Source organism: Raphanus sativus, chromosome 5, assembly GCF_000801105.2.
Source record: "Raphanus sativus cultivar WK10039 chromosome 5, ASM80110v3, whole genome shotgun sequence".
Taxonomy (NCBI): domain Eukaryota; kingdom Viridiplantae; phylum Streptophyta; class Magnoliopsida; order Brassicales; family Brassicaceae; genus Raphanus; species Raphanus sativus.
Genome location: NC_079515.1, coordinates 12,209,172 through 12,230,705, shown reverse-complemented (window position 1 = coordinate 12,230,705; position 21,534 = coordinate 12,209,172). Strand labels below are relative to the sequence as shown.

The window sequence follows — 21,534 nt, the reverse complement described above, 5'->3', positions numbered from 1 at the left end:
AATTAACATCCCTATGTTTCTTTTTAATTAAATTTTATAAAAAAAAAGACAATTTCGCGTTTTTAAAACGCGGGTCAAAATCTAGTTGTCATTTAATTAAGTAACTTCTTAAAACTTAAATTGCTCATGTCAAAATTTCTTACGAGTAATGTTCAAAAATATAAAAATTCTTACGAGTCTCTTGAGTTTCTAAATAAATATAAATATAATTTGAGTTCAAATATTAAAATACTAAAAATATGAGGATGCTTGTGTCTATACACCCATTTTATTGAGTATAAATACACGATTTTGATGATTTTTAGTAGAGAAGAACTGTCAGAGTCTTATAAACACAGTGCTGTTGTCATTTCTGATTATTTCAACTTATTTGCCAAATTAAAGTTTTGGAGTTTCTGATGAAATTTCAATTTTAGCAAGTAGGAGATACATCTAGAATGTCCTAGAATGATCGTCTAAAATAATAAAAATGTAGTGAACACCACAAAATGAAGCATGTATGTATGATCCCCATATGTCAAAATGTATTACCTTAAAACAATCCTCTTCTTTATTAACTGTTATTGGAACAATGTCCCAATTATAGATGCCACAAAAATTTGTTGTCCGCTCTCTCGACCTTGTACACACTAGCTGAGGCCATTTCTCGCAAGTGATAAACCACATTTTTCTCTTTGGATCCAGTTAGCATCTTAAGGTGCAGTCATGTATAAAGGATAACTTGTCAGTGAACATTGAAAAATATTTTAATTCGCGCAACAGACGAGCAAGAGAGAAGAATATGCAGTTTAGACCCGGTATGAACAAGATATTTGTAAGTTTCAAAGAATCTCCAAGTAGAAGTGTTTCTTCTTTATTAGCAATTAGCAAATATGGGTTTTTCATTAGGAAGAACTATCACATTTGCAGGGATATCGTGAATATCAGTGACAAATCAAGATCACCATTCATATGATGTGACACACTAGGGTCTAATAAAAAATCAATACAATTTGTCTTACCATAAAATTTGTCGCTGGAAGAGACCTTGTCTTGTTTAAAAGAGAGAACATCGCTTTCCATGCTTTTTTACTTACTCCTAGAACATTTGACAACTCCAAATTTGTATGATTTTGAGAGTTCTTTGCTTGGTATGTGTATCCATGGCCTTGTCCTCTGCCACGAGGGCTAATGTTGCGTCCACGACCTCGACCAAATCAGATTGACGAGTTGTTATTGAGAATGTCCTAGAATCAATTGTACATACCCTTGTTAAAGTCGTGTCAAGATTTGACAGTCATGTAATATTAGGTGGTTATAATGTTTTGGTAGAAACTTCTTATAATCTATGAATTAAGAATTAATTACTAATATTACATGATCATATAGGGTCACACACAGTGTTTTGAAACCTGACCCGGACTCACGGTTGAACCGCTAAACCCGATGACCCGAGATAAATCTGGTTTGGGTTTTGTAAAAAACCCAAAATTTGAAAACCCGCAAAAATCCACAAAACCCGGAAAACCCGCAAAAACCCACAAAACCCGCAAAAACCCACAAAACCCGGTACCGGTTGAACTACTTATTGAACCAATAGATAACTTATATATATATTTTTAAAAGTTTTTAGTTATCTTTTTAGATTCTGTTTTATATTCTAAATTTCCAATTAAAAATTAGGTTTCTTTCAGTGTTTTTTTGCCGTCCTCTTTTTCCTATGCTGGCCTCAACTATTTTTTTTTTTATTTTTTCTTCTTTTTTTTTGATTATTTTGTATATTAAAAATCTGTCGTACTAGGTTTTACGTGTTCTAAGTCATGTGTATACTGTTCTGTTGATAAGTTAACAATTTAGATCGAACTTTCTGATTTTTAATCATAAATAATACCAATCACACTATTTTAGTACAATTATGTTTTATTTTTGGTTTATTTTAGAATTGAAATTTAATTTTTATTCACATTAGACATAAATATTTACTAAATTTATTCTTAATTTTTAGATGTCATAACTTTTAACTAGTTAATTTTTTTTTAAATAGTCTAAATTATTTTTTTGAAGTATATCAAATGAAAATAAAATATAAAAAGTAAAATTAAGCATTTTCTAAATGTTTTTAACATAAAATATATACATATCAAAACTATTATTTTATGTTTTAAAATATTTAGAAAATATTAAGTTTAGTTTTTATATTTTTATTTTCATAGAAAATATATTATTATATAATAAAATTAATTAATTTATTGATCTGTGGTTCACCCGCGGTCGACCCGATGATCCAGTAACCCGGTAAATTGTCCGGTTCAGTGTCCGGGTCGGTTTTCAAAACATTGGTCACACACCTAAGAAAATTGGATTAAAATATGTCCGGGTCGGTTTATATTTAATGTTATCTTTTATACAATAAAACAGAAGTCAATTGACAATCATGTGTTTGACACCTGTCTTTTTATATTTTTTCCTTTTTGAAAATGTTGTTCACTTTAAAAATATTGGTTTCCCGAAATGTGTCTTTTAATTAAAGAAATATGTAATTGCATACAGCTGTCGTAAACAAACTAGACACCATTTTATTTTTGTGTAAGCCCAACAAGATATAATATGTTTAATACACGTGACAATTCACTTTTTTAATTTTGAAATAAGAGTACAACCGTTTCCACAATAACTATTTCCTAATTAATTTTATTTACTTTTTTTTCTCAGCACAATATCTTCCACTTTCTTCTCCACGATCCGTAAATCTTGCCATCAACTCCACAATTTGATATCTTCAACTACCTTTCTTATATAAAAGATATGGAAACAAATCGCAGTAAAAGAAATCCAGTTTAGTTTTACCACAGGTTATTAAATCTGGAACTCTAGAATTTCTTTCCCTTTTTTCTCTATATCAAGTTGCGGATTTTAATCTGATTTTTTCCCAGGTATTGCTCTAGCTATGAGCAAGATGAAGCTTGCTTTCACTCCTATTGCTCAGTTACAGGCAGTTACTAAAAACGATATCTGGAAAATTAAGGTTCTGAGTTGCCCGTATGTGGAGATTTCAGAATGGTGATAAGACCGAAGATGTTGGTGGAGTTGATGCAGATAAGTATTTGGAATATTTCCAAATATCTTATTATTTATTTTATTAAATATATTTAATTAGATAATTATCTTTTATTTGTATTTTCTATATTTTAATGGTTTTTCTATTTTAGTTAAGATTATGATTTTCTAGATTTAAGGATTTATTATAAATAGGCATTCAAGCCTAAAGTTGTATTCAGACTTTGATAATTAATAAACGAGCTTTTGCTTTATACCTTGAAAGAGATTTGATTAAATTCATCTTCTTCGAGTTGCCTTGTTATTGATTTGATTAAATTCATCAATACAGGAAGTTGGTCTCAAGACGCTATCGAAAGAAACTCTTGATTGATCCAAGAACAGGTCTCTAGAACCCTAAAAGTTCTTTGATCGACCGTTCAACCTATCGTCCGCTGCATCAGGAGTCGATTTAATACTTGTGGATGATAAGGTACATATTATAATTCTGAGTTGTTTATGTTTATATCATCACCTTCGACTTATGTTACTCATATATATGTTTTTACAGGATGAACATAATGCGACTCAAAGGAAAAGAAAAGGTCACTGAGAGAAGAATCAACGTAAGACAAGGTATTTAGAGTTATGTTGTTTTCTATATTGCAGTTTCGTTTCCTCTAAACAACCCAACTAATCTAACATCTGGTCTGATCATGTCCTCATGGCAGAAGATATTCAGTCAAGGAGTCAACGTATGCGCATTTTGAGAGATAGGAGGAAGAACTCAAAACCAAGAGGATCATGTACATTAGTATAATTCATTTACAATTTTTTATCTTCACAGCTTCCACAATTTCAAAATGATCAGGTATATCTCCAATCCAGATTTCGGTTCGACTTTTTTGGTTTCAGTATTTTGGTTTATAAAAAATATTTACCGTATTAAAGTCATATATATTTCGGTTTGGTTTATATGCCGTTGGTTTTTTGTTTAATACCAAAAAATTATAAATATATTTCTTTATATACATTTTGTAAATTTACTTTATTTAATAAGATATCGGCTTTGATAACACATGAAAATAAATAGTAAACATATTAATTAATAATTATATTTTATAGAATAGAAATAAGAACATAGTACTTCAAATAAAACATATTTGTCAGAAAATGATTTTCGTTTAACTTGATAAAATGAAAATAAATTTTAACTTAAAACAAAATATTGAATTACTAAAATAAACATAAACATTTTAAATATGAAGATCATATCAATAAAATAAAATTTTTATATGTTATTAGTTATAATATACTATAGTTTACATATAATAATATTATATTTAAACTAATCAGTTTATTCGATTTAATCCATTTATATACTAAATCATATCCATATATAAATTAAATTTACTATGCAGTTTTCAAATACTTTTTAATTTATATAATTTATTTTTTATAATATTAAAAATCATTTACTAATTGTATGTGGATTTTTTTAAATAGTAAAGGTAATGTCCGTGCATAGCACGGGCCAAAATCCTAGTATATGATATACATTATGTAGATATATGAGATATATGGAATATATATATTGTTGCACGTGATATGATAAAACATCATTTGTTTATATGATTGTTAAATCATGGGCTTAGCCCAAATATCACATTAGGTCTCACGTTCGTTTTGTGTTATTATATAAGGTCACATATGTGACTTAATAACGGACAACACAAATACAACGTACGACAGAAAAAACCTTAAGAGACAAAAGGTTTGTCAAGTTCTTGAGATTTGATTTCAATGGTACTAGCATCCTGTATAGATTCAGTTTGTGTACGTGTGGATACCGGTAAAGACACAACATTTGGAGTGCTATAAATATCGATTTGGTTTATTCATCTTTCCGCTGTGAATAACCAGGTATATTCAAAACACTAAGATTTAGATTTATTTTCAGTATTTGCATGAGATTTAGGCAAACTGAATTCACATATTGATTTATAAATTGTTATAAACCGGTATGAATTCCAATGGTGGTATCATAGCCATGTTGTATAATATTGAAAATAATTTAGATAAACAATCTGTGTATAAAGATATAAATGTGCGTTTAGGACTGTTACATAATTTGTTTGATTTGATCAAATCTGATTAGTATGATTGAATGAAAGTGTTCATTGTCAATAAACGTGTATAATAGTATATACGGTTTCGTTGATAGCAACTTGTCAATTAGTGCATGTATATGACTTATAAAAAGTTTTATGTGCATATATAATAATGTTTGAATTTGATATGTTGCATATTAACAAAAACCTTAATTTAATTATGGTATAAAACTAATCGCATTTGTTCAGAATACTAATATCTGATATGATATGAAGAATAATTATTGTAATCAATTCATTTTCAACATGCTGTTGTCTTGTAGTATTTTGCATGTCTGTAAGATACATAAATATATTATCTATCAATTATATAGTAATAGCTGATTACTTGTGTAAATAAAAATATGTATTTAAAATACCTATATTATATCAAAGTGTTGATATATATATTTTACAAGATTGGTTTGGTTCAATTGTTTTAGTCTTTTATTGATTTAGAAATCTAATTTGATTATATCCTAATAATAAAGTTAAGATTATATAATTAATAATTAATAATATAATTAGATTGAAATTAGTTTAATTATTTATAATTCAATTAAAATACATATAAGATATGTATTAGTTATATTTCTGTTTTATATAAATTTTAAATATAAAGTAAAATTGAATTAAAATTCACTCCTCAATTAATTTCAAGTATTTTTGAAGTCTAACCAATCCTATCAACTATCAATGCTCGTTTCGTTGTTGTAAGATGAGTTTGCCAAATCAAGGTGTCTGAAATTATATGAGTGAGGTAGATGGTAACGGTTACCATATGAAATCTAATATTGGTTCACTTGACTAAGCTATCAAAACGAGTTTGGGCTTAGAGACATAGGTTGGATAAGACATAAGATATCGTCTGACAACCAAGAATTATATTAGATATAATTAGCAAAGTGTTGATTACCTAAATAGCTATACATTCAGGCGATGAACCAAAATTCACTCGGATTTTAGTGAAATATGGATCTTGAATTATTATATTCCATTTGAAAAAATGTTTTGAATATAATATGAGTATTTTTAATTGTTGAGATTTCTCCAATTCCTGAACATCATATTAATATTTTTTATTCTTCTATTCCAGCAATGTTAACTCCTCACAATTTATTTTCGTTGCGATATGCACTTAAGAAGGAAAAATTGAATGGATCAAATTTCCTCTAATGGTATCGAAAACCGAGAATTGTTCTCAGACAAGTGTTTTGAAACATCGTCTAGGGGTGTTTATGTTATATAAGTAAATGTTACTACTTCTGGTTCTACTTATTGGATATTGTATACCGACTGTGATGCTCATATTTGTACGAATATGAATGGCCTAAGCAACAATAAAATTTTGGAGAAAGGACAAGTGGACCTACGCGCGGGAAATGGAGCAAGAGTTGCTGCACTAGCCGTGGGAACATTTCATTTGTATTTTCCTTCAGGTTTGGTTTTAGAACTTAAGAATTGCTACTATGTACCTGCTATAAGTAGGAATATTATTTCCATTCCTTGTTTGGATTTGGATAGATTTCAGTTTTTGATCAAAAACAAGTATTTTTCTTTTGATCGTAATGATATCTTTAATGGTAGAGGTCTATTAGAGAATGTATTTTATATTCTAGAACAAAGCGTACATGTATATAATATCAGTATTAAAAAATTCAAGCCTATCCATTCGCCCGGTACTGCTGCTGCAGGACTATATTTCCAAGATGGAACGTGGAGAGAGTTTTCTCAATCATATCATAATCGCTTTTTTTTCTCCACATAACATCATCCTACATGTAATTCCGAACATAACAAAATTAAACTCACTTACACTTTTGTAGTCCTGGAACCGGAGATAGATCAACTCGTGTTTGGCTTTTGGTAGGATCACATACTTCTGATGATCAAACCTCTCTTTACGAGATTGCCAAAGATTCCCAAGATCTTCTTTTGTAATATATTCATCTTTTAAACCATTCATGGTTTTAGCCTTTTCTCATTCGACACCATTTTTGAACCATCGATGGTTTCCAAAAGCCTGTTTCCTCTCAGGTGCATTGTTCACCTACTGTCCAGGTCATATATTTATTTCCGTAATATCCAGGGCATTAAATTCGAATTTTGTCAAATTCGACATAACTACTGTATTCATCAAATAATAATATAAATATAGACGAGAATTAATTGCATAATTTAAATACAGAAATTAAAGGCATAAAATAAAAGCAAAAATTAAATTGCGTAAACTTAAATTGTAGAAATTTAAATAGGATACATAAAATAGGAGGCTCAGCCTACCATATGATCTCAGGAGTCATAGACTACCATAGCGATCACTTTTTAAAATCAGAGGAAGCCTAGCCTACCATGTTGACTTTTTTTTTTATTTCAAGGTTGAGGAGGTCTAATCTACCAGTTTTTGACCATTTTCTTTTTATTCACGGAAGCAAAGCCTACCACGTGTTTCTATGATCCCGAAGGCCTAGACTACCATAATGATCAGTCGGAAAAGGCAACGTTTATCATCCCGAAAAATAAACGGAGAAGACCTAACCTCTCAGTCCGGAATAATAAATAAAATTTTAAATAAGTTAAATATATTGAGAGACATAAATTTAAACATCAAATCGTTTGTTTTAGATTGTTTGGTATAAGAACGATCAGTAGAATCTTGTTAGAGTTTCTTCGTGCTAATAACATGTTGAAAATAAATGTGAAGTAAATGTTTTTATAATTATTAAATATATATATATGTTATGGAGAGAGAGGGATATGAGATGGAGGGGGACCACTTTGCTTTTTTGTATTAGTGTATTACGAGAGAGATATAGTAGTGAAAAAAGTGTCTTATTCTTGTTATTCACATCACATTCGTACAACACTCCTATTTATAGGAGAAAAGTCACTTCTTAGTCATATTTTTTTTATAAATACAAGATACATACTGATGATAAAGCAGATATAAATACATGACAAGTGTCCATTGGATAATCATCAATATTTAATAATATTTTGATATTTAATAATTATTTTTAATTAAAATTAAGAGTAATATTGATATTTTGAAAAAAAATTAGTCTAATAGAACATAATGTATATGGAGTGAGTTATCTTATAGGACATTTTTTCTTTTTTTCAACATCTTTAGACACTTTTCGCTGGAGAAACTCTTTCTCTCGACAGCTGGCTAAATTTAGAAATATATACTCTTTACTAAGTGAAAGAAAACAACAAATATTTATTGAGTTTAGTTAGAAAAAACACACGTTAGATATTATTTAGTTAATTAGTATTCTTTTTTATTATATTGTTTTATAGTTCTACTTTGTATTTTCATTTACTTTTATTTCAAATATAAAGATATTTATGAAATTCTTTATCTTTTGACATCTATTTTCATATATATATATATATATATATATATATATATTTATATAAATATGTATAGTCGTGTACTAAAAAAGTGTGGACATGGATAAAAAAAATGTGGACACCAGAAATGTGGACAACGTAAGGACTAGAGATTATTTTGTAGACTTTGTACATAAACAAATAGATGAGTTTTGTTGATTAAAGAAATATGTGTACACACTCAAATTAGAGATAAATAGGAGCTTTTGGTTTTAATAATATGCTTTTGTGGATATGAACTTGAAAACAAGATGCTGTAGACAACATCTAATTAATAAAAAATGTGAACATAAACAAATGAAAGTGAAAGTTCGTAATGTAAGCTTACCAAGATTTGTAAAACCTAATAGTTTACCATAATGACTTTGTATGATTTAATGTACAACTTCTAAACTTTCAAAACTCATGAATTATTAGCAATATAGCTAAACCCAAATATTTTTATGATAATATAAGACCTGAATTGTTTAATAGATCAATTTGAAACCTCGAAACAAGAGAACACTATCACTGTAATTAGGTGTTGTACACCTCCACCGCAACTGCATCCACTACGATATCCACTTTCACGTCTCCACCACTGCCTTCTCCATAACCACAACTTCCTCCACGTCTGTATTTTAATTAAAGTCAAGCGCTTTACCTTCCGTTTGCATTCTTTTATTTCTTTCGTATATAAACTTATAAATCCAGATATAAAGTTTTTAATCTTTACTCTTCAGATCTCTGATACGAAGAAGAATTGTTCAACTTTTTAATCTCAGATTCTGACACAAAGAAAGGAAGTGATATTGAAACCTGTAAATGTCAAAATTGAGCTCTTTGTAGAAAAAGGAACGAAGCTAACCTTCACACTACGAGAGTTATTTTCCACAACGAGCTCTTTTCCACAACGGAGCTCAGACCTGCTCACCGTCATGTCGTCCTCTCCACATCAGAGCTCTCGGATCTGCTCGTCATCTCTCATGTCCACAAAATCTCAAATATTTGATTCAATTGGAAATTACAACATAAACAATTAAAACAAGAAAAATTAGAGATTTTGAGAATTTTTTAAAATAAAAAAAAAGTTTAGAAATTCGAAATAGAAACCTCCGATGTCGATCTGGTGAGGAAGGTTGACTATTGAGGTTTCTTTTCTTCTTCGACTTAGATTTTGCCATGATTTCTCGAAGTTGAACATGGTCGAGGGATGGAGGATGAAAGGGGAGAAACTATGAAAATGATTTCCAATTTTTATTTTGAAATATGAGAGATAAAGAATGAATTGTATTTTAATATATTTCTTTAATTGAGATGTATATCCAATTGTACACGTTGTTGTTTTAGCTAAGAAAGGTTTAGATACAAAACAAGAGATGTTGAAGAGAAATAAATTTGGAGGTATAAGAAATAATTGATACAAAAAAAGTGTGTCTCCAACCATTTGTGTTTGATTGTGTAAATATAAAGTGAAAATGTGTCTTAAGACGTAAAAATTCATGTATATGAGATTAACTTAAAAGAACATAATCTATCTATACTATTATTTGCGAAGTAAAATTTTGGTTTCGAGCTCTCACGTTAAAAGTTAGAGTGGTTAATATCGTTTATACCCTTAATGAATATAAAATATATAAATTAACTCCAAAATAAAAACGAATTTAAATGATTAAAAATAATAATAACAATAATAAGAGCAATTATCTGAAACCTAACATATATTAAAAAAAAATGATATATACATATATATATTGTGTTGTTATCTGAAATTATCTTTTAATAATAAATTTAAAACTAAAATAAAACAGAAAAATAACTAAAGATTAATCAAGAAAAATTATCAATTTTATATAACTGAAAAGAGAACATTTAGTTTATAATATTATATTCAAAGCGGTTTTCTTTCTCTCACGTTAAAGTTATATCGTTTAAAATCTTCATTATCCTTAATACATAATTAGATTATATTTGTTAATATAGAACTACTCACAAATTAAAAACGAATTTCATTAATTTGATTCTCATCATTATCTACAAAATTATATATTATGTGATCCAATAATATTTTACATCAAAAATTTTTAAAAATAAATATAAATCCATGTATATAGTTTTAACGAATATATGAATATTTTCAAATTTTTACATAAGAGCTCTCACGTTAAAAATTAGAGTGGTTAATATCGTTTATAACCTTAATGAATAAAATATATAAATTAACTCCAAAATAAAAACGAATTTAAATGATTAAAATAATAATAACAATAATAATAACAATTATCTAAAACCTAATATATATTTAAAAAATAAAATATGATATGTACACATATATATTGTGTTGTTATCTGAAATTATCTTTTAATAATAAATTTAAAACTAAAATAAAACAGAAAAAATAACTAAAGATTAATCAAGAAAAGTTATCAATTTTATATAACTGAAAAGAGAACATTTAGTTTATAATACTATATTCAAAGCGGTTTTCTTTCTCTCACGTTAAAAGTTATAGCATTTAAAATCTTCATTATCCTTAATACATAATTAGATTAGATTTGTTAATATAGAATTACTCAAAAATTAAAAACAAAATTTCATTAATTTGATTCTCATCATTATCTACAAAATTATATATTATGTGATCTAATAATATTTTACATCAAAAATATTTTAAAAATAAATATAAATCCATGTATATATTTTTAACGAATATATGAATATTATTTTCAAATTTTTACATAATAAATATTTTTTATTAAAATAAACTTTATTGTATATAAAATTAATATTTAATTAACTATTAAATATATCAAAGACATGAAAATAATTTATTTTAATGGTTTTCGAATTGATAATATATTTATTTAGTAATTTTTAAAATTATTAAGCCCGCAAGTGCGGACAAAACATCTAGTTATCATTATTTTGACCTAAAAAAAATTTTCACTTTAAAAAAATTATTGTGATTGATAAAAGTTAAACTTTGAAGATTGATAAAAAAAAAACATAAGCACGACGTAGTTACACCAATCTTTTTTTTTTTTAACACCAGAGCCTACACCAATCTATAGTCCATTTAAAGTAGTGCTTATGTTTTTTTTCCTTCAGATAGAACTACGTCGTTTATCATCCTCCAAAAAAAAAACGATTTTTTTTTTCTTTCTTCGTCTAATTGCTTTCCCAGAAACGAATTTGGATCTCCACTTTCGTTGGCCGATCTTCTTCGTTCTCTCTTTCAGTTACACTGTTCTAATCTTTCGCTCAACCAATGTAAGTGGTAGTTTAGGGATTGAGCATCAGTTTTGATTCCGTGTCTTCTGTTGATGTTTCTTGATCATAATTCATACAGAAACCATTATATTATGATTCCCTTGTGTCTGTATTGATTTCTGAATATTCGTTTTCGCTTTGATTTGATTAATAATAAAGATAATTGTGTGTATGATGATGTGCAAGTGAGAGATGGAGGACGAGGTAGTAGTACAAGTGGAGAAGACGAAGAGAGAATGGGACGACGCGTACGAGAAGACCATCGAACATATCATAGCGATACAAGAGTACGGTAGCGAATCAAGTAGAGGAGGCGAGGAGAAGATTTCTCTACAGAGGCTCAACGGATTGGCTCAGGACGGTCTCTCTCTTCTCAACTCTCTTCAATTCAATCTCGATCTCCTCGCTCCTCAGCTCCCTTCTGATCACCAGGTCCAGTCCACTCACTCCATGCTTGAAACCTGGAAGAATCAGTATCAAAGGTGTGTGCTTTTTGTAGATGATGTGGTAGTAGCAGTAAAAGTAAGGTTTTTTGTGTGTGTTTGATTGACCAAATTGAATCTGGGTTGTTTCTTGTTTGTGGTCGGTCCAGTTTGAGGGTTAACCTGAGAAGTGCTAATTTGAAAGCAAAGGATAACATGAGGAAAGCTGCTCAACAAGAGGTAAGTCTCTCTGCTTCTGTTATGTACCACCCATCTCCTTTTGAAGTTTTTTTTTTATAAAGACTAATGAGTGCTTACAATGATTGTAGAGAGAGCTTCTTCTCGGTGGTGGAACAGAGTCCACTGATCTCAGACGTAAACGACAGTAAGTTAACATCAATCCTGCTTAACTTTAACCATTTGTTTGAAACAGTTTTACTTATAATTATTATGCTTTTGATTATTGGTTAAAGTAGCGCACTCTATCATATAGTTTACTGTTAGTTTCGGTGTATCTAAGACGTTCTTGGTTGTTCTTAGAGCAAATGCTGGCGTGACGTCGGATGCTGAAAGCATAACTGAAAGTCTCAGGCGTTCACGGCAACTGATGGTGCAGGTCAGAACAGCTATTTTCTGCTTGCTTTTTTTTTTGTTCTGCTCTAGACCAAAGAAACAAACCCATAAACAAAAATTAAAACTGATTCAAACATTCTCTCTTGACGTTTGGGGCTTACAGGAAGTGGAGAGAAGTACAAACACTCTCGTGGCCTTTGGTATGTCATTCCATAATGCACCAATCTGACCTTTATGATTTAAAGTATTTAGTGAAGATAGTTAAAGACACTAAAACTGACATATAATCTATGTTTACTTTTCGTAGATGAATCTACTGGAGTACTTAAGAAAGCCGAGAGTGAATACAAGGGACACAGGTCTCTCTTGTCGAGGACTCGGAATCTACTTTCTACAATGCAACGTCAAGACGTAATTGACAGGTACTTGAAAATATAATAGATTCTGATTAACCAGCAACTCTCCTCCTGGTGAATGGTATAGTATAATAAGAACTCTTTTGATACTATCAACAACAGGATAATCCTCATTATTGGATTTTCCCTCTTCGCCTGCGCTGTTCTTTACGTTGTTTCAAAGCGGATTGGGATTCTGAGACTGCAACAGCTGGCTACGGCTGCCATTAAATCTCGACTGGCTGGAAAAGCAGCAAATGGTGATGCCATGCCTCTCGGACAACAGTTTGATGCAGGGAATACAGTTCCAAATGTTGATATTCCTATGCAACAACCCCTGCACGATGAACTTTAAAAGCTATTTTAGATGCTCAAGCTCCTGATATTTGCACTGTATCGAAAGGACCCAGTTACTTGTTCATTAAGTTCATGAATATATATATTACTATATGTCACGTAGGAGTGCTCTCCCTACGTGAGAGTGAGAGTCAAAAGTCTTTTTTTAGGCTCTGCTCTGTTTAGTTTTTGAATCAGAGTGAGAGGTGAGTCTTGTTTTGTTCCTTTGAATTCACATGGAAATTGCAAAATCTCAGCTTTCATTTCATATGTTATCAACAGTTAGTAAGGTCTTGTTGAAGGGAATTTGTAACTGTAAGAGCCAAAATCATTCTGCACCAATTCAATATACATTGTATTGCCACTGCCAATCTATCTAAATGATCTCTAATTTACAAAAACCTCTTAAGGACAGCCGTAATTGGAGACAACAATTTCACTAATCTCATCTGCAATTTATGTATTCTAATAAAGATCTACCTAAAAGATGAAGCTTGTACATAACTTGAAGCCTGAAATTACTCCTTGGCATTGAGCTTCTTGTTAAGTAAAGCAAGGCTTACATTACCTTTTGACGTTTTCATAACCTGAACAGAAAGTAACACGAGTCTGAAACTGATTCAAGTTTGAATCAAACGCTCGAGTACTCATCCCGAAATAAAAGATTCTGGTATACTTCTGCCCAAAACTGGAAATAAATATATATTTATTTAAATAGAAAAATTTAGTAAAAGATAACGAAATCAAGAGAAACTTAGATACAGTAGAACCTCTATAAATTAATAAAGTCAGAACTTTAAAATTTTATTAATTTATAGAGATATTAATTTTAAAAAATTATTTTTAGTTTTTTTTTCTATTTTTTTCTATTTTTGTTTATAAAATAAATAAAAATTTGATTTTACCATACATACATTATTTAAATTTTAGAAATTTGACTTTCATATTGTTTTATTATCTTATTTGGTATATATTTTTATGTTTCATAGAATTGTTATGTGATTTTGGATATAATTCTACTAAATATTATCAAAATATATTGAAATGTTAAGAAAATAAATATATTTTTATTGTGAATATAAAACCAATAATATAATTTTAGGTTATACATATATAAAATATATATATTGATAGATTATTAATTTATGATTTTAATGGGACTATATATTTACATGGGAGTTTTAAAAATATTATTATCTTATTATTTTATCGATTTCTATCATATTTTATACATGCCCAAGTTGGGACCAGCGAAATTTATTAATTTATAGAGATTATTAATTTATCAAGTATTAATTTATAGAGGTTCTACTGTAGTTACAATTCTACCTAGGACTATCCAAACCCGAACCTAATACAGACCCAAAAAATTCGGATACCCACTTTCAGAAATTGAATGCCTGAATACGTTTCCCTTTATTGGTTGAAATTGAGGTTGAAAAGTAATGTAATGAATTCAACTGAGACTCAATTCAACTTGTTAAAGGTTTAACTCATTTCTCCCCTGTCGACCGTTCGCGTTTCTCTGAAAAACCCTATTCAATCGCAAATCCTCAATCGAGAATCAAAACCCTACTGAAATCATGTTGAATCGAGACAAAAGAAGACGGCTCGAGTAGTGTAGGAGGAGAAGAAACGACTATGGTTTCATTCTCCGGAGAAGTAAACCCAAGCACCATCGAGAAATATGTCGCCCCGGAAACAGATGAAAGCGAAGAAAACACAAGTGATAAAGAGGAAGAGGAGGAATCAAGAGAAGTAAAAGAAAACAACAAAGGAGAAGAACAGAAGGAAGCCGAAAACGAAGAGAAGGAAGTCAGAGAAGAAGAGAAGGAACCCAATAAAAAGAAGAGAAGGATCCCAGAGAAGAAGATGAAATGGAAGCCCGAAGAAATGACGAACAAGCTGAAGAAAGGACGACCCAATCAGTACGAGAACATGAAGCTGACTCGTCGCATCCATAGGTAAGTATTCAAATACTCTCAAATACCAAGGCATTTGTAGAACTTCCTTGTGTTCCTTGTGTTTCTTGAGTCCCTTGTGTTCCTTGAGTTCCTTGTGTTTTTTGAGTTCCTTGTGTTCCTTGAGTTCCTTTTGATCCTTCTGTTCCCTGCGAGCAGTTGAACCAGTGATCCAAATTCCCTTGTGTTTCTTGTGTTCCTTGAGTCCCTTGTGTTCTTTGAGTTCCATGCGATCCTTCTGTTCCCTGCGAGCAGTTGAACCAGCGACCCAAATTCCTATCCGGCACATACTTATTAGGACGGGGCCGTCTTTCTCCTGCCGAAGGAAACCTTTTTCTGAGTTCTTCCCTTTCTTTTCTCGTACTCCGGAGGTAAGGGACACTGTTCCTCGACTTCTTTTGGAATCATCCAATCAGACATGTGAGGGACTGGATATATAGTCCTTTGATACGCCAAAGCCCACACTCTAATGAAGTAATAATGCGAGATTACATCATACATGTCACTCAACTCTATTGGTCTATCATGCTTCATACACTTAATGGCAGCGCCTATTGCATGTCTACATGGGTATTTATCTATATCAAACTTCCTGCAACTGCACATTTTATGATGCAAATCCACCAAATAAGTATTTCCGTCTGCTCCAATAACACTGTATTCAAGCTGAAAAGTGTTCAGCAGAGTCACTTGTAGTTTTGAACCTTTCGGTACTCTTTTATGCATTTTGTTCTCCACTAAAGGAACCAATTTTCGAGATGACGGTCCGGCTGCTACATATTTCCTATGTTTGTTGAACCACTCAGCCATTTTGTCAATAACTGTATCAAGCATAGGCAATAAAGACATCTTTCGTGCCTTTTGAAATAGCGCATTCAAAGACTCCGCACAATTAGAGGTGTCTATGTTGTACCTTCCACCGGGGAAATGACACTTCGTCCAATTTTTTACATTGATACTTTTATCAAGATACCTAGCACACGATGGATACCTCTCCCTAAAATCTTGATACTGCTTTTGAAAATCAGCCTCTGAATAAAGTTGTGCAACTTTTCTGAATTGTAGTGCAACCTCGTCTCTGCCTTGTTTGACATGAAGTTTCACATTGTGCGATAGATGCCAGATACAATACCCATGTTTAGTCATCGGATACACTTCAGCAACATCTTTTATCAGACTTGCATTTATGTCTGAAAAAACACCAATTCCGTCGAATCCGGTATAACAGTTTTCAGCGTCGTGAAAAACCAATTCCAGCTTTCATTTTTCTCTCCATCAACAACAGCAAAAGCTATAGGATAATGGTGAAGGTTTGGATCCTGAGCTGTGGAAATAACTAAACAACCACCTTCTACAGTCTTCAGAAATTTTGCATCCACAGTGATTGTTAGGGTATTTTTGTGTAGGATCGTTTTAGTACTACAGAACACTAGAAGAGAATTGTGTGAAAGCAAGAGAAATCGTAAACTAGAAGATGTTAATTAGTTTATGATTCGGGACTACAATGTGTTGGTGTATAAACCCTAGTCTTTGTCGCCTAAACTCTAATCTCCTAGTCTAGAATAGTCGATCCCTTATTCTAGGGTTTGGACTCCCCTTTTATAGTTGTAGATGTCAGCTTCAAGTAATAGAACTCTTCCATAATCTGAAAAATGAAAGTTTCCCCTTAGGCGGAAAACTTCTATTTTGCTTCAAGGGTCGATCCGATCAAGGGGTTTGGTCCCTGGTTTCTTCTTGAGCAAGGGTCCGGAAGTCGAGGACCTATTCGGAAGTCGAGGACCTATCCGGAAGCTGGAGAAAACTTACGTCTGGATATTTTTGTCCAACAGTGATGACTTTCCTCATGTATTCAAACCATTCAATGGAAGCTCACAATGCAACAAATACGTTTTTGAACCTTTTGTGTTCATCCAATAGCAAACTTGTTTTTGTATTCGGGTTCACCTTCTCTAACATATACAAATAAGAAGGCAATCTTTTGTATCCTTCCTCGTGACTACCACGCAAATCCGCAAAGCTTATTGTTTTCCTCTCCAACATGTCGTATATGACACTTCCACACCCAATGTCCTTTGCACCAGACCGACCAGGATTTCAGAGTTGGTGTCTCAAATAGTCTCGGATAATCCTTATGCACTATAGCTGCAACACATCTTGGTGTAGGTTTCCTTTTGATTCCAGTACTAGACGTTGCGCGAGAGCATGAATACATCTTTATATATGTCCTAATCGAGAACGCTTCAGAATTATTTATCTTTATAGCTCTCACACTGCATTTACAACCTTCAGCTGCTCCCCGACATTTAACCACATATCGACTCATGTCCGAGTTGGCGATACTGATTCCAAAACAGTTCTCCTGTGATGCTCTATCAATAATATCTTTCACAGCTTCTTTACTCGAAAATTCTTGAAACAACTCAATACCTAAACCATCTTCCCATTCACTAACCACTGGAATTTATTTTGCAACACGTGGCAGCTCAACATAGTCGCAAATAGAACGAACACCCATAGAATTATTCACGTCGCCCTCATTGTACACGCTGTCCATGTTATCCAAACCAATGCCCCCTTCGTCGGCTTCTCCATTAGCAACATTCTCCACCCGTTCATCCCCCGGTAGGTATTGTTCTGCTTCTTCAATGGGAGTAAATAGAGTGAGTGCACCCGGATTGCCTTTAACTTCGAGTAATCCACTCGCAAGCTCACTATAGTTCCCACCATATGAGCTTTCTTTCTCAACTCCTGATTGTTGCTCCGTTACTGGAACCATTTTCACTTCTTCGATGACCTCTACATGCAAAATACTTCTTCTTCCCCCTTTATCCACTGATGTCAGATACACAAACACATCTTCATCATCCAAAATATATGATTGCCTCTTAGATTCTACTACCAGTGGAATGTAACTCAGATTCAGCCTATTTCTACACGGATCTATGGTCTTCTTCTTGCATATCCTCTCCTTCAAAAACAAATAAGTGATCTCTTCCAATGATGATGTCTTAAAGGATATAGCATACAAACGACCATCGCTTGGAATCCATTAATAATCATCTCCAGATTTCGCATAATGTCCATCATAGTCAAAGTGTATGTTTGTAGAAGAATAACCTATTATCCTGTTGTACCAAATATAATATAAATTGAGTTAAAACCTCAGTTATACAGTTTACAGTTAATCCAAATATACCATTAAATGTTACCAAATATAAATTACACAATTAAAGTTAATCCTATTTATACAGTTTTGCTATTGAAGTAATACTAAGTTATACCCTTTTACACATTTTTGTTAGAAGTAAAGTTTCACCTACTTACAATTTTCTAATCTACCAGTTTCACACTATTCATTCCGTAATTCATTTTGATTCCCGACTGTTGATAATGAATCCAATTACATAACAAACATCCACTAATTAACGAGCACTCCTAATTAACCAAACGAGCATTTCATTACACTATGAGAGACCCACTATGATGGGATAATAAGATACATACCAAGATGATAATGTTTTACCTGAAGTTGATTTGACCTTGGCTGAGGATCAATTGAGTCGGATCAATTTCTCAATGATTCAGCATCCAAGCGAGCCGCATTCTCCTTTACAATCGAAGATTGCAGTCCGAAGAGTCGCTCGATTCCGCTCGATTTGAGGAGGAGCTCGAATCTAGAAGAATACGAGGAGAGAGAAAATGAAAAAAATCACCTGGACAGGAGAGAGAGAAAGGAATGAGAGAGAGAAAGCATCCTTGTTTTTAATTGGTCATGTAGAGAGGGGCACTTTCGACTTTACCCATCCATATGAAGAGTATCAGAATAGATAAGAGTATGCCAGAATTCATAAGAGTATGCCAGAATACTTTTGCCTCATTACGAGTATCTGAGGTTATAACTCGTTGAAAGTGTCCCTTTTATCTAATTTTCTCTTAATCTAATTCAACCTTTTTTCCCTAAATCCTAGATCCACATCTCTCTCTCTCTCTCGCTCTCTCTCTCTCTCTCTCTCTCTCTCTCTCTCTCTCTCTCTCTCTCTCTCTCTCTCTCTCTCTCTCTCTCTCTCTCTCTCTCTCTCTCTCTCTCTCTCTCTCTCTCTCTCTCTCTCTCTCTCTCTCTCTCTCTCTCTCTCTCTCTCTCTCTCTCTCTCTCTCTCTCTCTCTCTCTCTCTCTCTCCCCTCTCCTCTCTCTCTCTCTCTCTTACTTCAGCTTCTTCAATTTTCAATTCTTTTCTTCTTCCTTTTCTTTCTTCTCCTCCGCTTACTCCTCTTCCCTTGTCTTCTCTGTTTCTGCCTCTTCTATGTCCTCCTCTTTTTCTGCCGCCTTTTTCTCTTCTGCCTCTTCCTCCTCCTCCTCCTCCTTCTTCTCTCCATATTCCTCCGCCTACTCTCTTCATCATCTTCGATATGTTCTTTTGTATTTTCGGTTTTTAAGATCCAGAAACACATATATCAAAGTAGAACACAAAAGTGAAACTACTTTTTTGTCACGAAAACACGAAAGTGAAACTACAAACCTAGAAAAAAAGTTGTACTAAGTTATACTATCAATCGAGTTTAACTTGGACAAATGTACAACTTGGTAAAACTATAACCTAGTTAACTAAGTTATACCATCATTGAAGTATAAGTTGGTAAAAACTAGGACATAATTATACCAAATTGCACCTCAACAATGGTATAACTTGGTTCAACTTGGTATAATTATGTTTTTATTTTTACCTAGTTATATTAAATTGATATCTAAAAGTCAAAACTCAAATTTTCAATTGAAGAAGGAAAACGTAAGGGTAAAATTAGAAATCTCTTATTTTATTAAGGGTAGAGAGTATGTGAGAATTCGTAAGAGTATGATATAGTATTTTTTTGCCTACTTAAGAGTATATGAGATTATTACTCTACCTGGTCGGCAAAAAAGCCTTGAAGCTTGGTTCTCCCACGTCGGTACTGCTTAAGCTTGCTACGGGTATCCGAAGAACACCTTCATAACCAGTTTCTCAATGTCCACACTGCAGCATGTCACACATAAGCAAAAAACCATTTATGTATTTCTCTGGATCTAGCTTCTTTATGAGCACATTTTGTGGAATAGCATCTACTTACCTGAGCCAAGTATTTTTCTTTTATCATTCTTTGTATGGTTCCACCTTTGGCCAATAGCTCAAACACTAGCTGCAATAAGTGAATAAATATCATTGATCCAAATGAAAAAATAAAATAAAATAAACATTTTATGATTAAACTGAAGTTGAACTGACCTGTTTTCCAATCTTTCCAATGACGGTTTCATCTTTAATGCTATCAGCTCAGCCTCTTGAGGAGTAAGTTTACGATGCAGCAAGATATTTGGAAATTATCCAAATATCTTTATTACATATTTGTATATCAAGATAATTACTTTTTATCTTATTTTCTGTATTTTAATGGTTTTCTTGTTTTAATTAAAATTAGGATATTCTAAATTCAAGGATTTATTATAAATAGATATTCAGGTCTGTAGTTGTATTCAATTTTTATTTGATTAATAAAGAGCTTTGGCTTTTGAGAGAATAGTATTTTCTATGTCTTGTATTGATTTGATTAGATTCATCAATCAAGTAGCAGGTCCCAAGCAAAGATTTCCTACAATCTTTTGGTTGGGCTGACATGTCCCAAATGTGGTTTCATATATAATCCCTTGGTTGAGCTGTTAATCGTTGCGTGCGCTCATTAATACAATTTTCTTCATTTTTCAATTAATCAGTAATATTACTCATTATCCAATTAGCTGCCAACTTCACTTCAGTACTTTTACTAATGGCTTCATCGAAATATAGATATCCTCGCCAAACTGATAAGCAAGTTGAACTCTGGTGTTCTCAGCATTGTATTCTTGTGACGATACTACCAATATAGAGTGAATATGACTTACACTGACATCATTTGCGAGGAAAAACACATCTGCATGCTTAGACCCATCGTCTTGTACCTCCGACATTTCTCTTCAGGAAGTTCTGGTAAAGAAGCACAAATGCTTTCAACATATTCTTTGGTGTGG

General features: G+C 31.9%; 2 protein-coding genes and 1 long non-coding RNA gene across 4 annotated transcripts; 1 reads left to right on the top strand and 2 right to left on the bottom strand.

The window, feature by feature from the left end:
• Window positions 1-8,801: 8,801 nt before the first annotated feature.
• On the bottom strand, window positions 8,802-9,977 carry LOC130512474 (uncharacterized). The gene is made up of 2 exons (XR_008946012.1): window positions 9,409-9,977; window positions 8,802-9,328 (listed from the first exon to the last, which is right to left on the bottom strand). It is a non-coding gene; the product is annotated as an uncharacterized LOC130512474 (long non-coding RNA).
• Window positions 9,978-11,653: 1,676 nt separating this feature from the next.
• Window positions 11,654-13,804, top strand: LOC108856790 (uncharacterized). 2 transcript variants are annotated; one of them, XM_057010206.1, is made up of 8 exons: window positions 11,654-11,810; window positions 12,001-12,292; window positions 12,403-12,472; window positions 12,562-12,617; window positions 12,773-12,848; window positions 12,969-13,005; window positions 13,113-13,227; window positions 13,324-13,804. In XM_057010206.1, the coding sequence occupies exons 2-8, from the start codon at window positions 12,003-12,005 to the stop codon at window positions 13,553-13,555; spliced, it is 876 nt and encodes a 291-aa protein (XP_056866186.1). In that variant the 5' UTR covers window positions 11,654-11,810; window positions 12,001-12,002; the 3' UTR covers window positions 13,556-13,804. The 2 variants fall into 2 exon arrangements, with proteins under 2 accessions (XP_056866186.1, XP_018486178.1); XM_018630676.2 differs by having other exon boundaries at window positions 11,997-12,292.
• Window positions 13,805-15,791: 1,987 nt separating this feature from the next.
• Window positions 15,792-16,643, bottom strand: LOC108858220 (uncharacterized). Its single transcript, XM_018632178.1, has one exon. The coding sequence runs from the start codon at window positions 16,641-16,643 to the stop codon at window positions 15,792-15,794; it is 852 nt and encodes a 283-aa protein (XP_018487680.1).
• Between the last annotated feature and the right edge of the window lie 4,891 nt (window positions 16,644-21,534).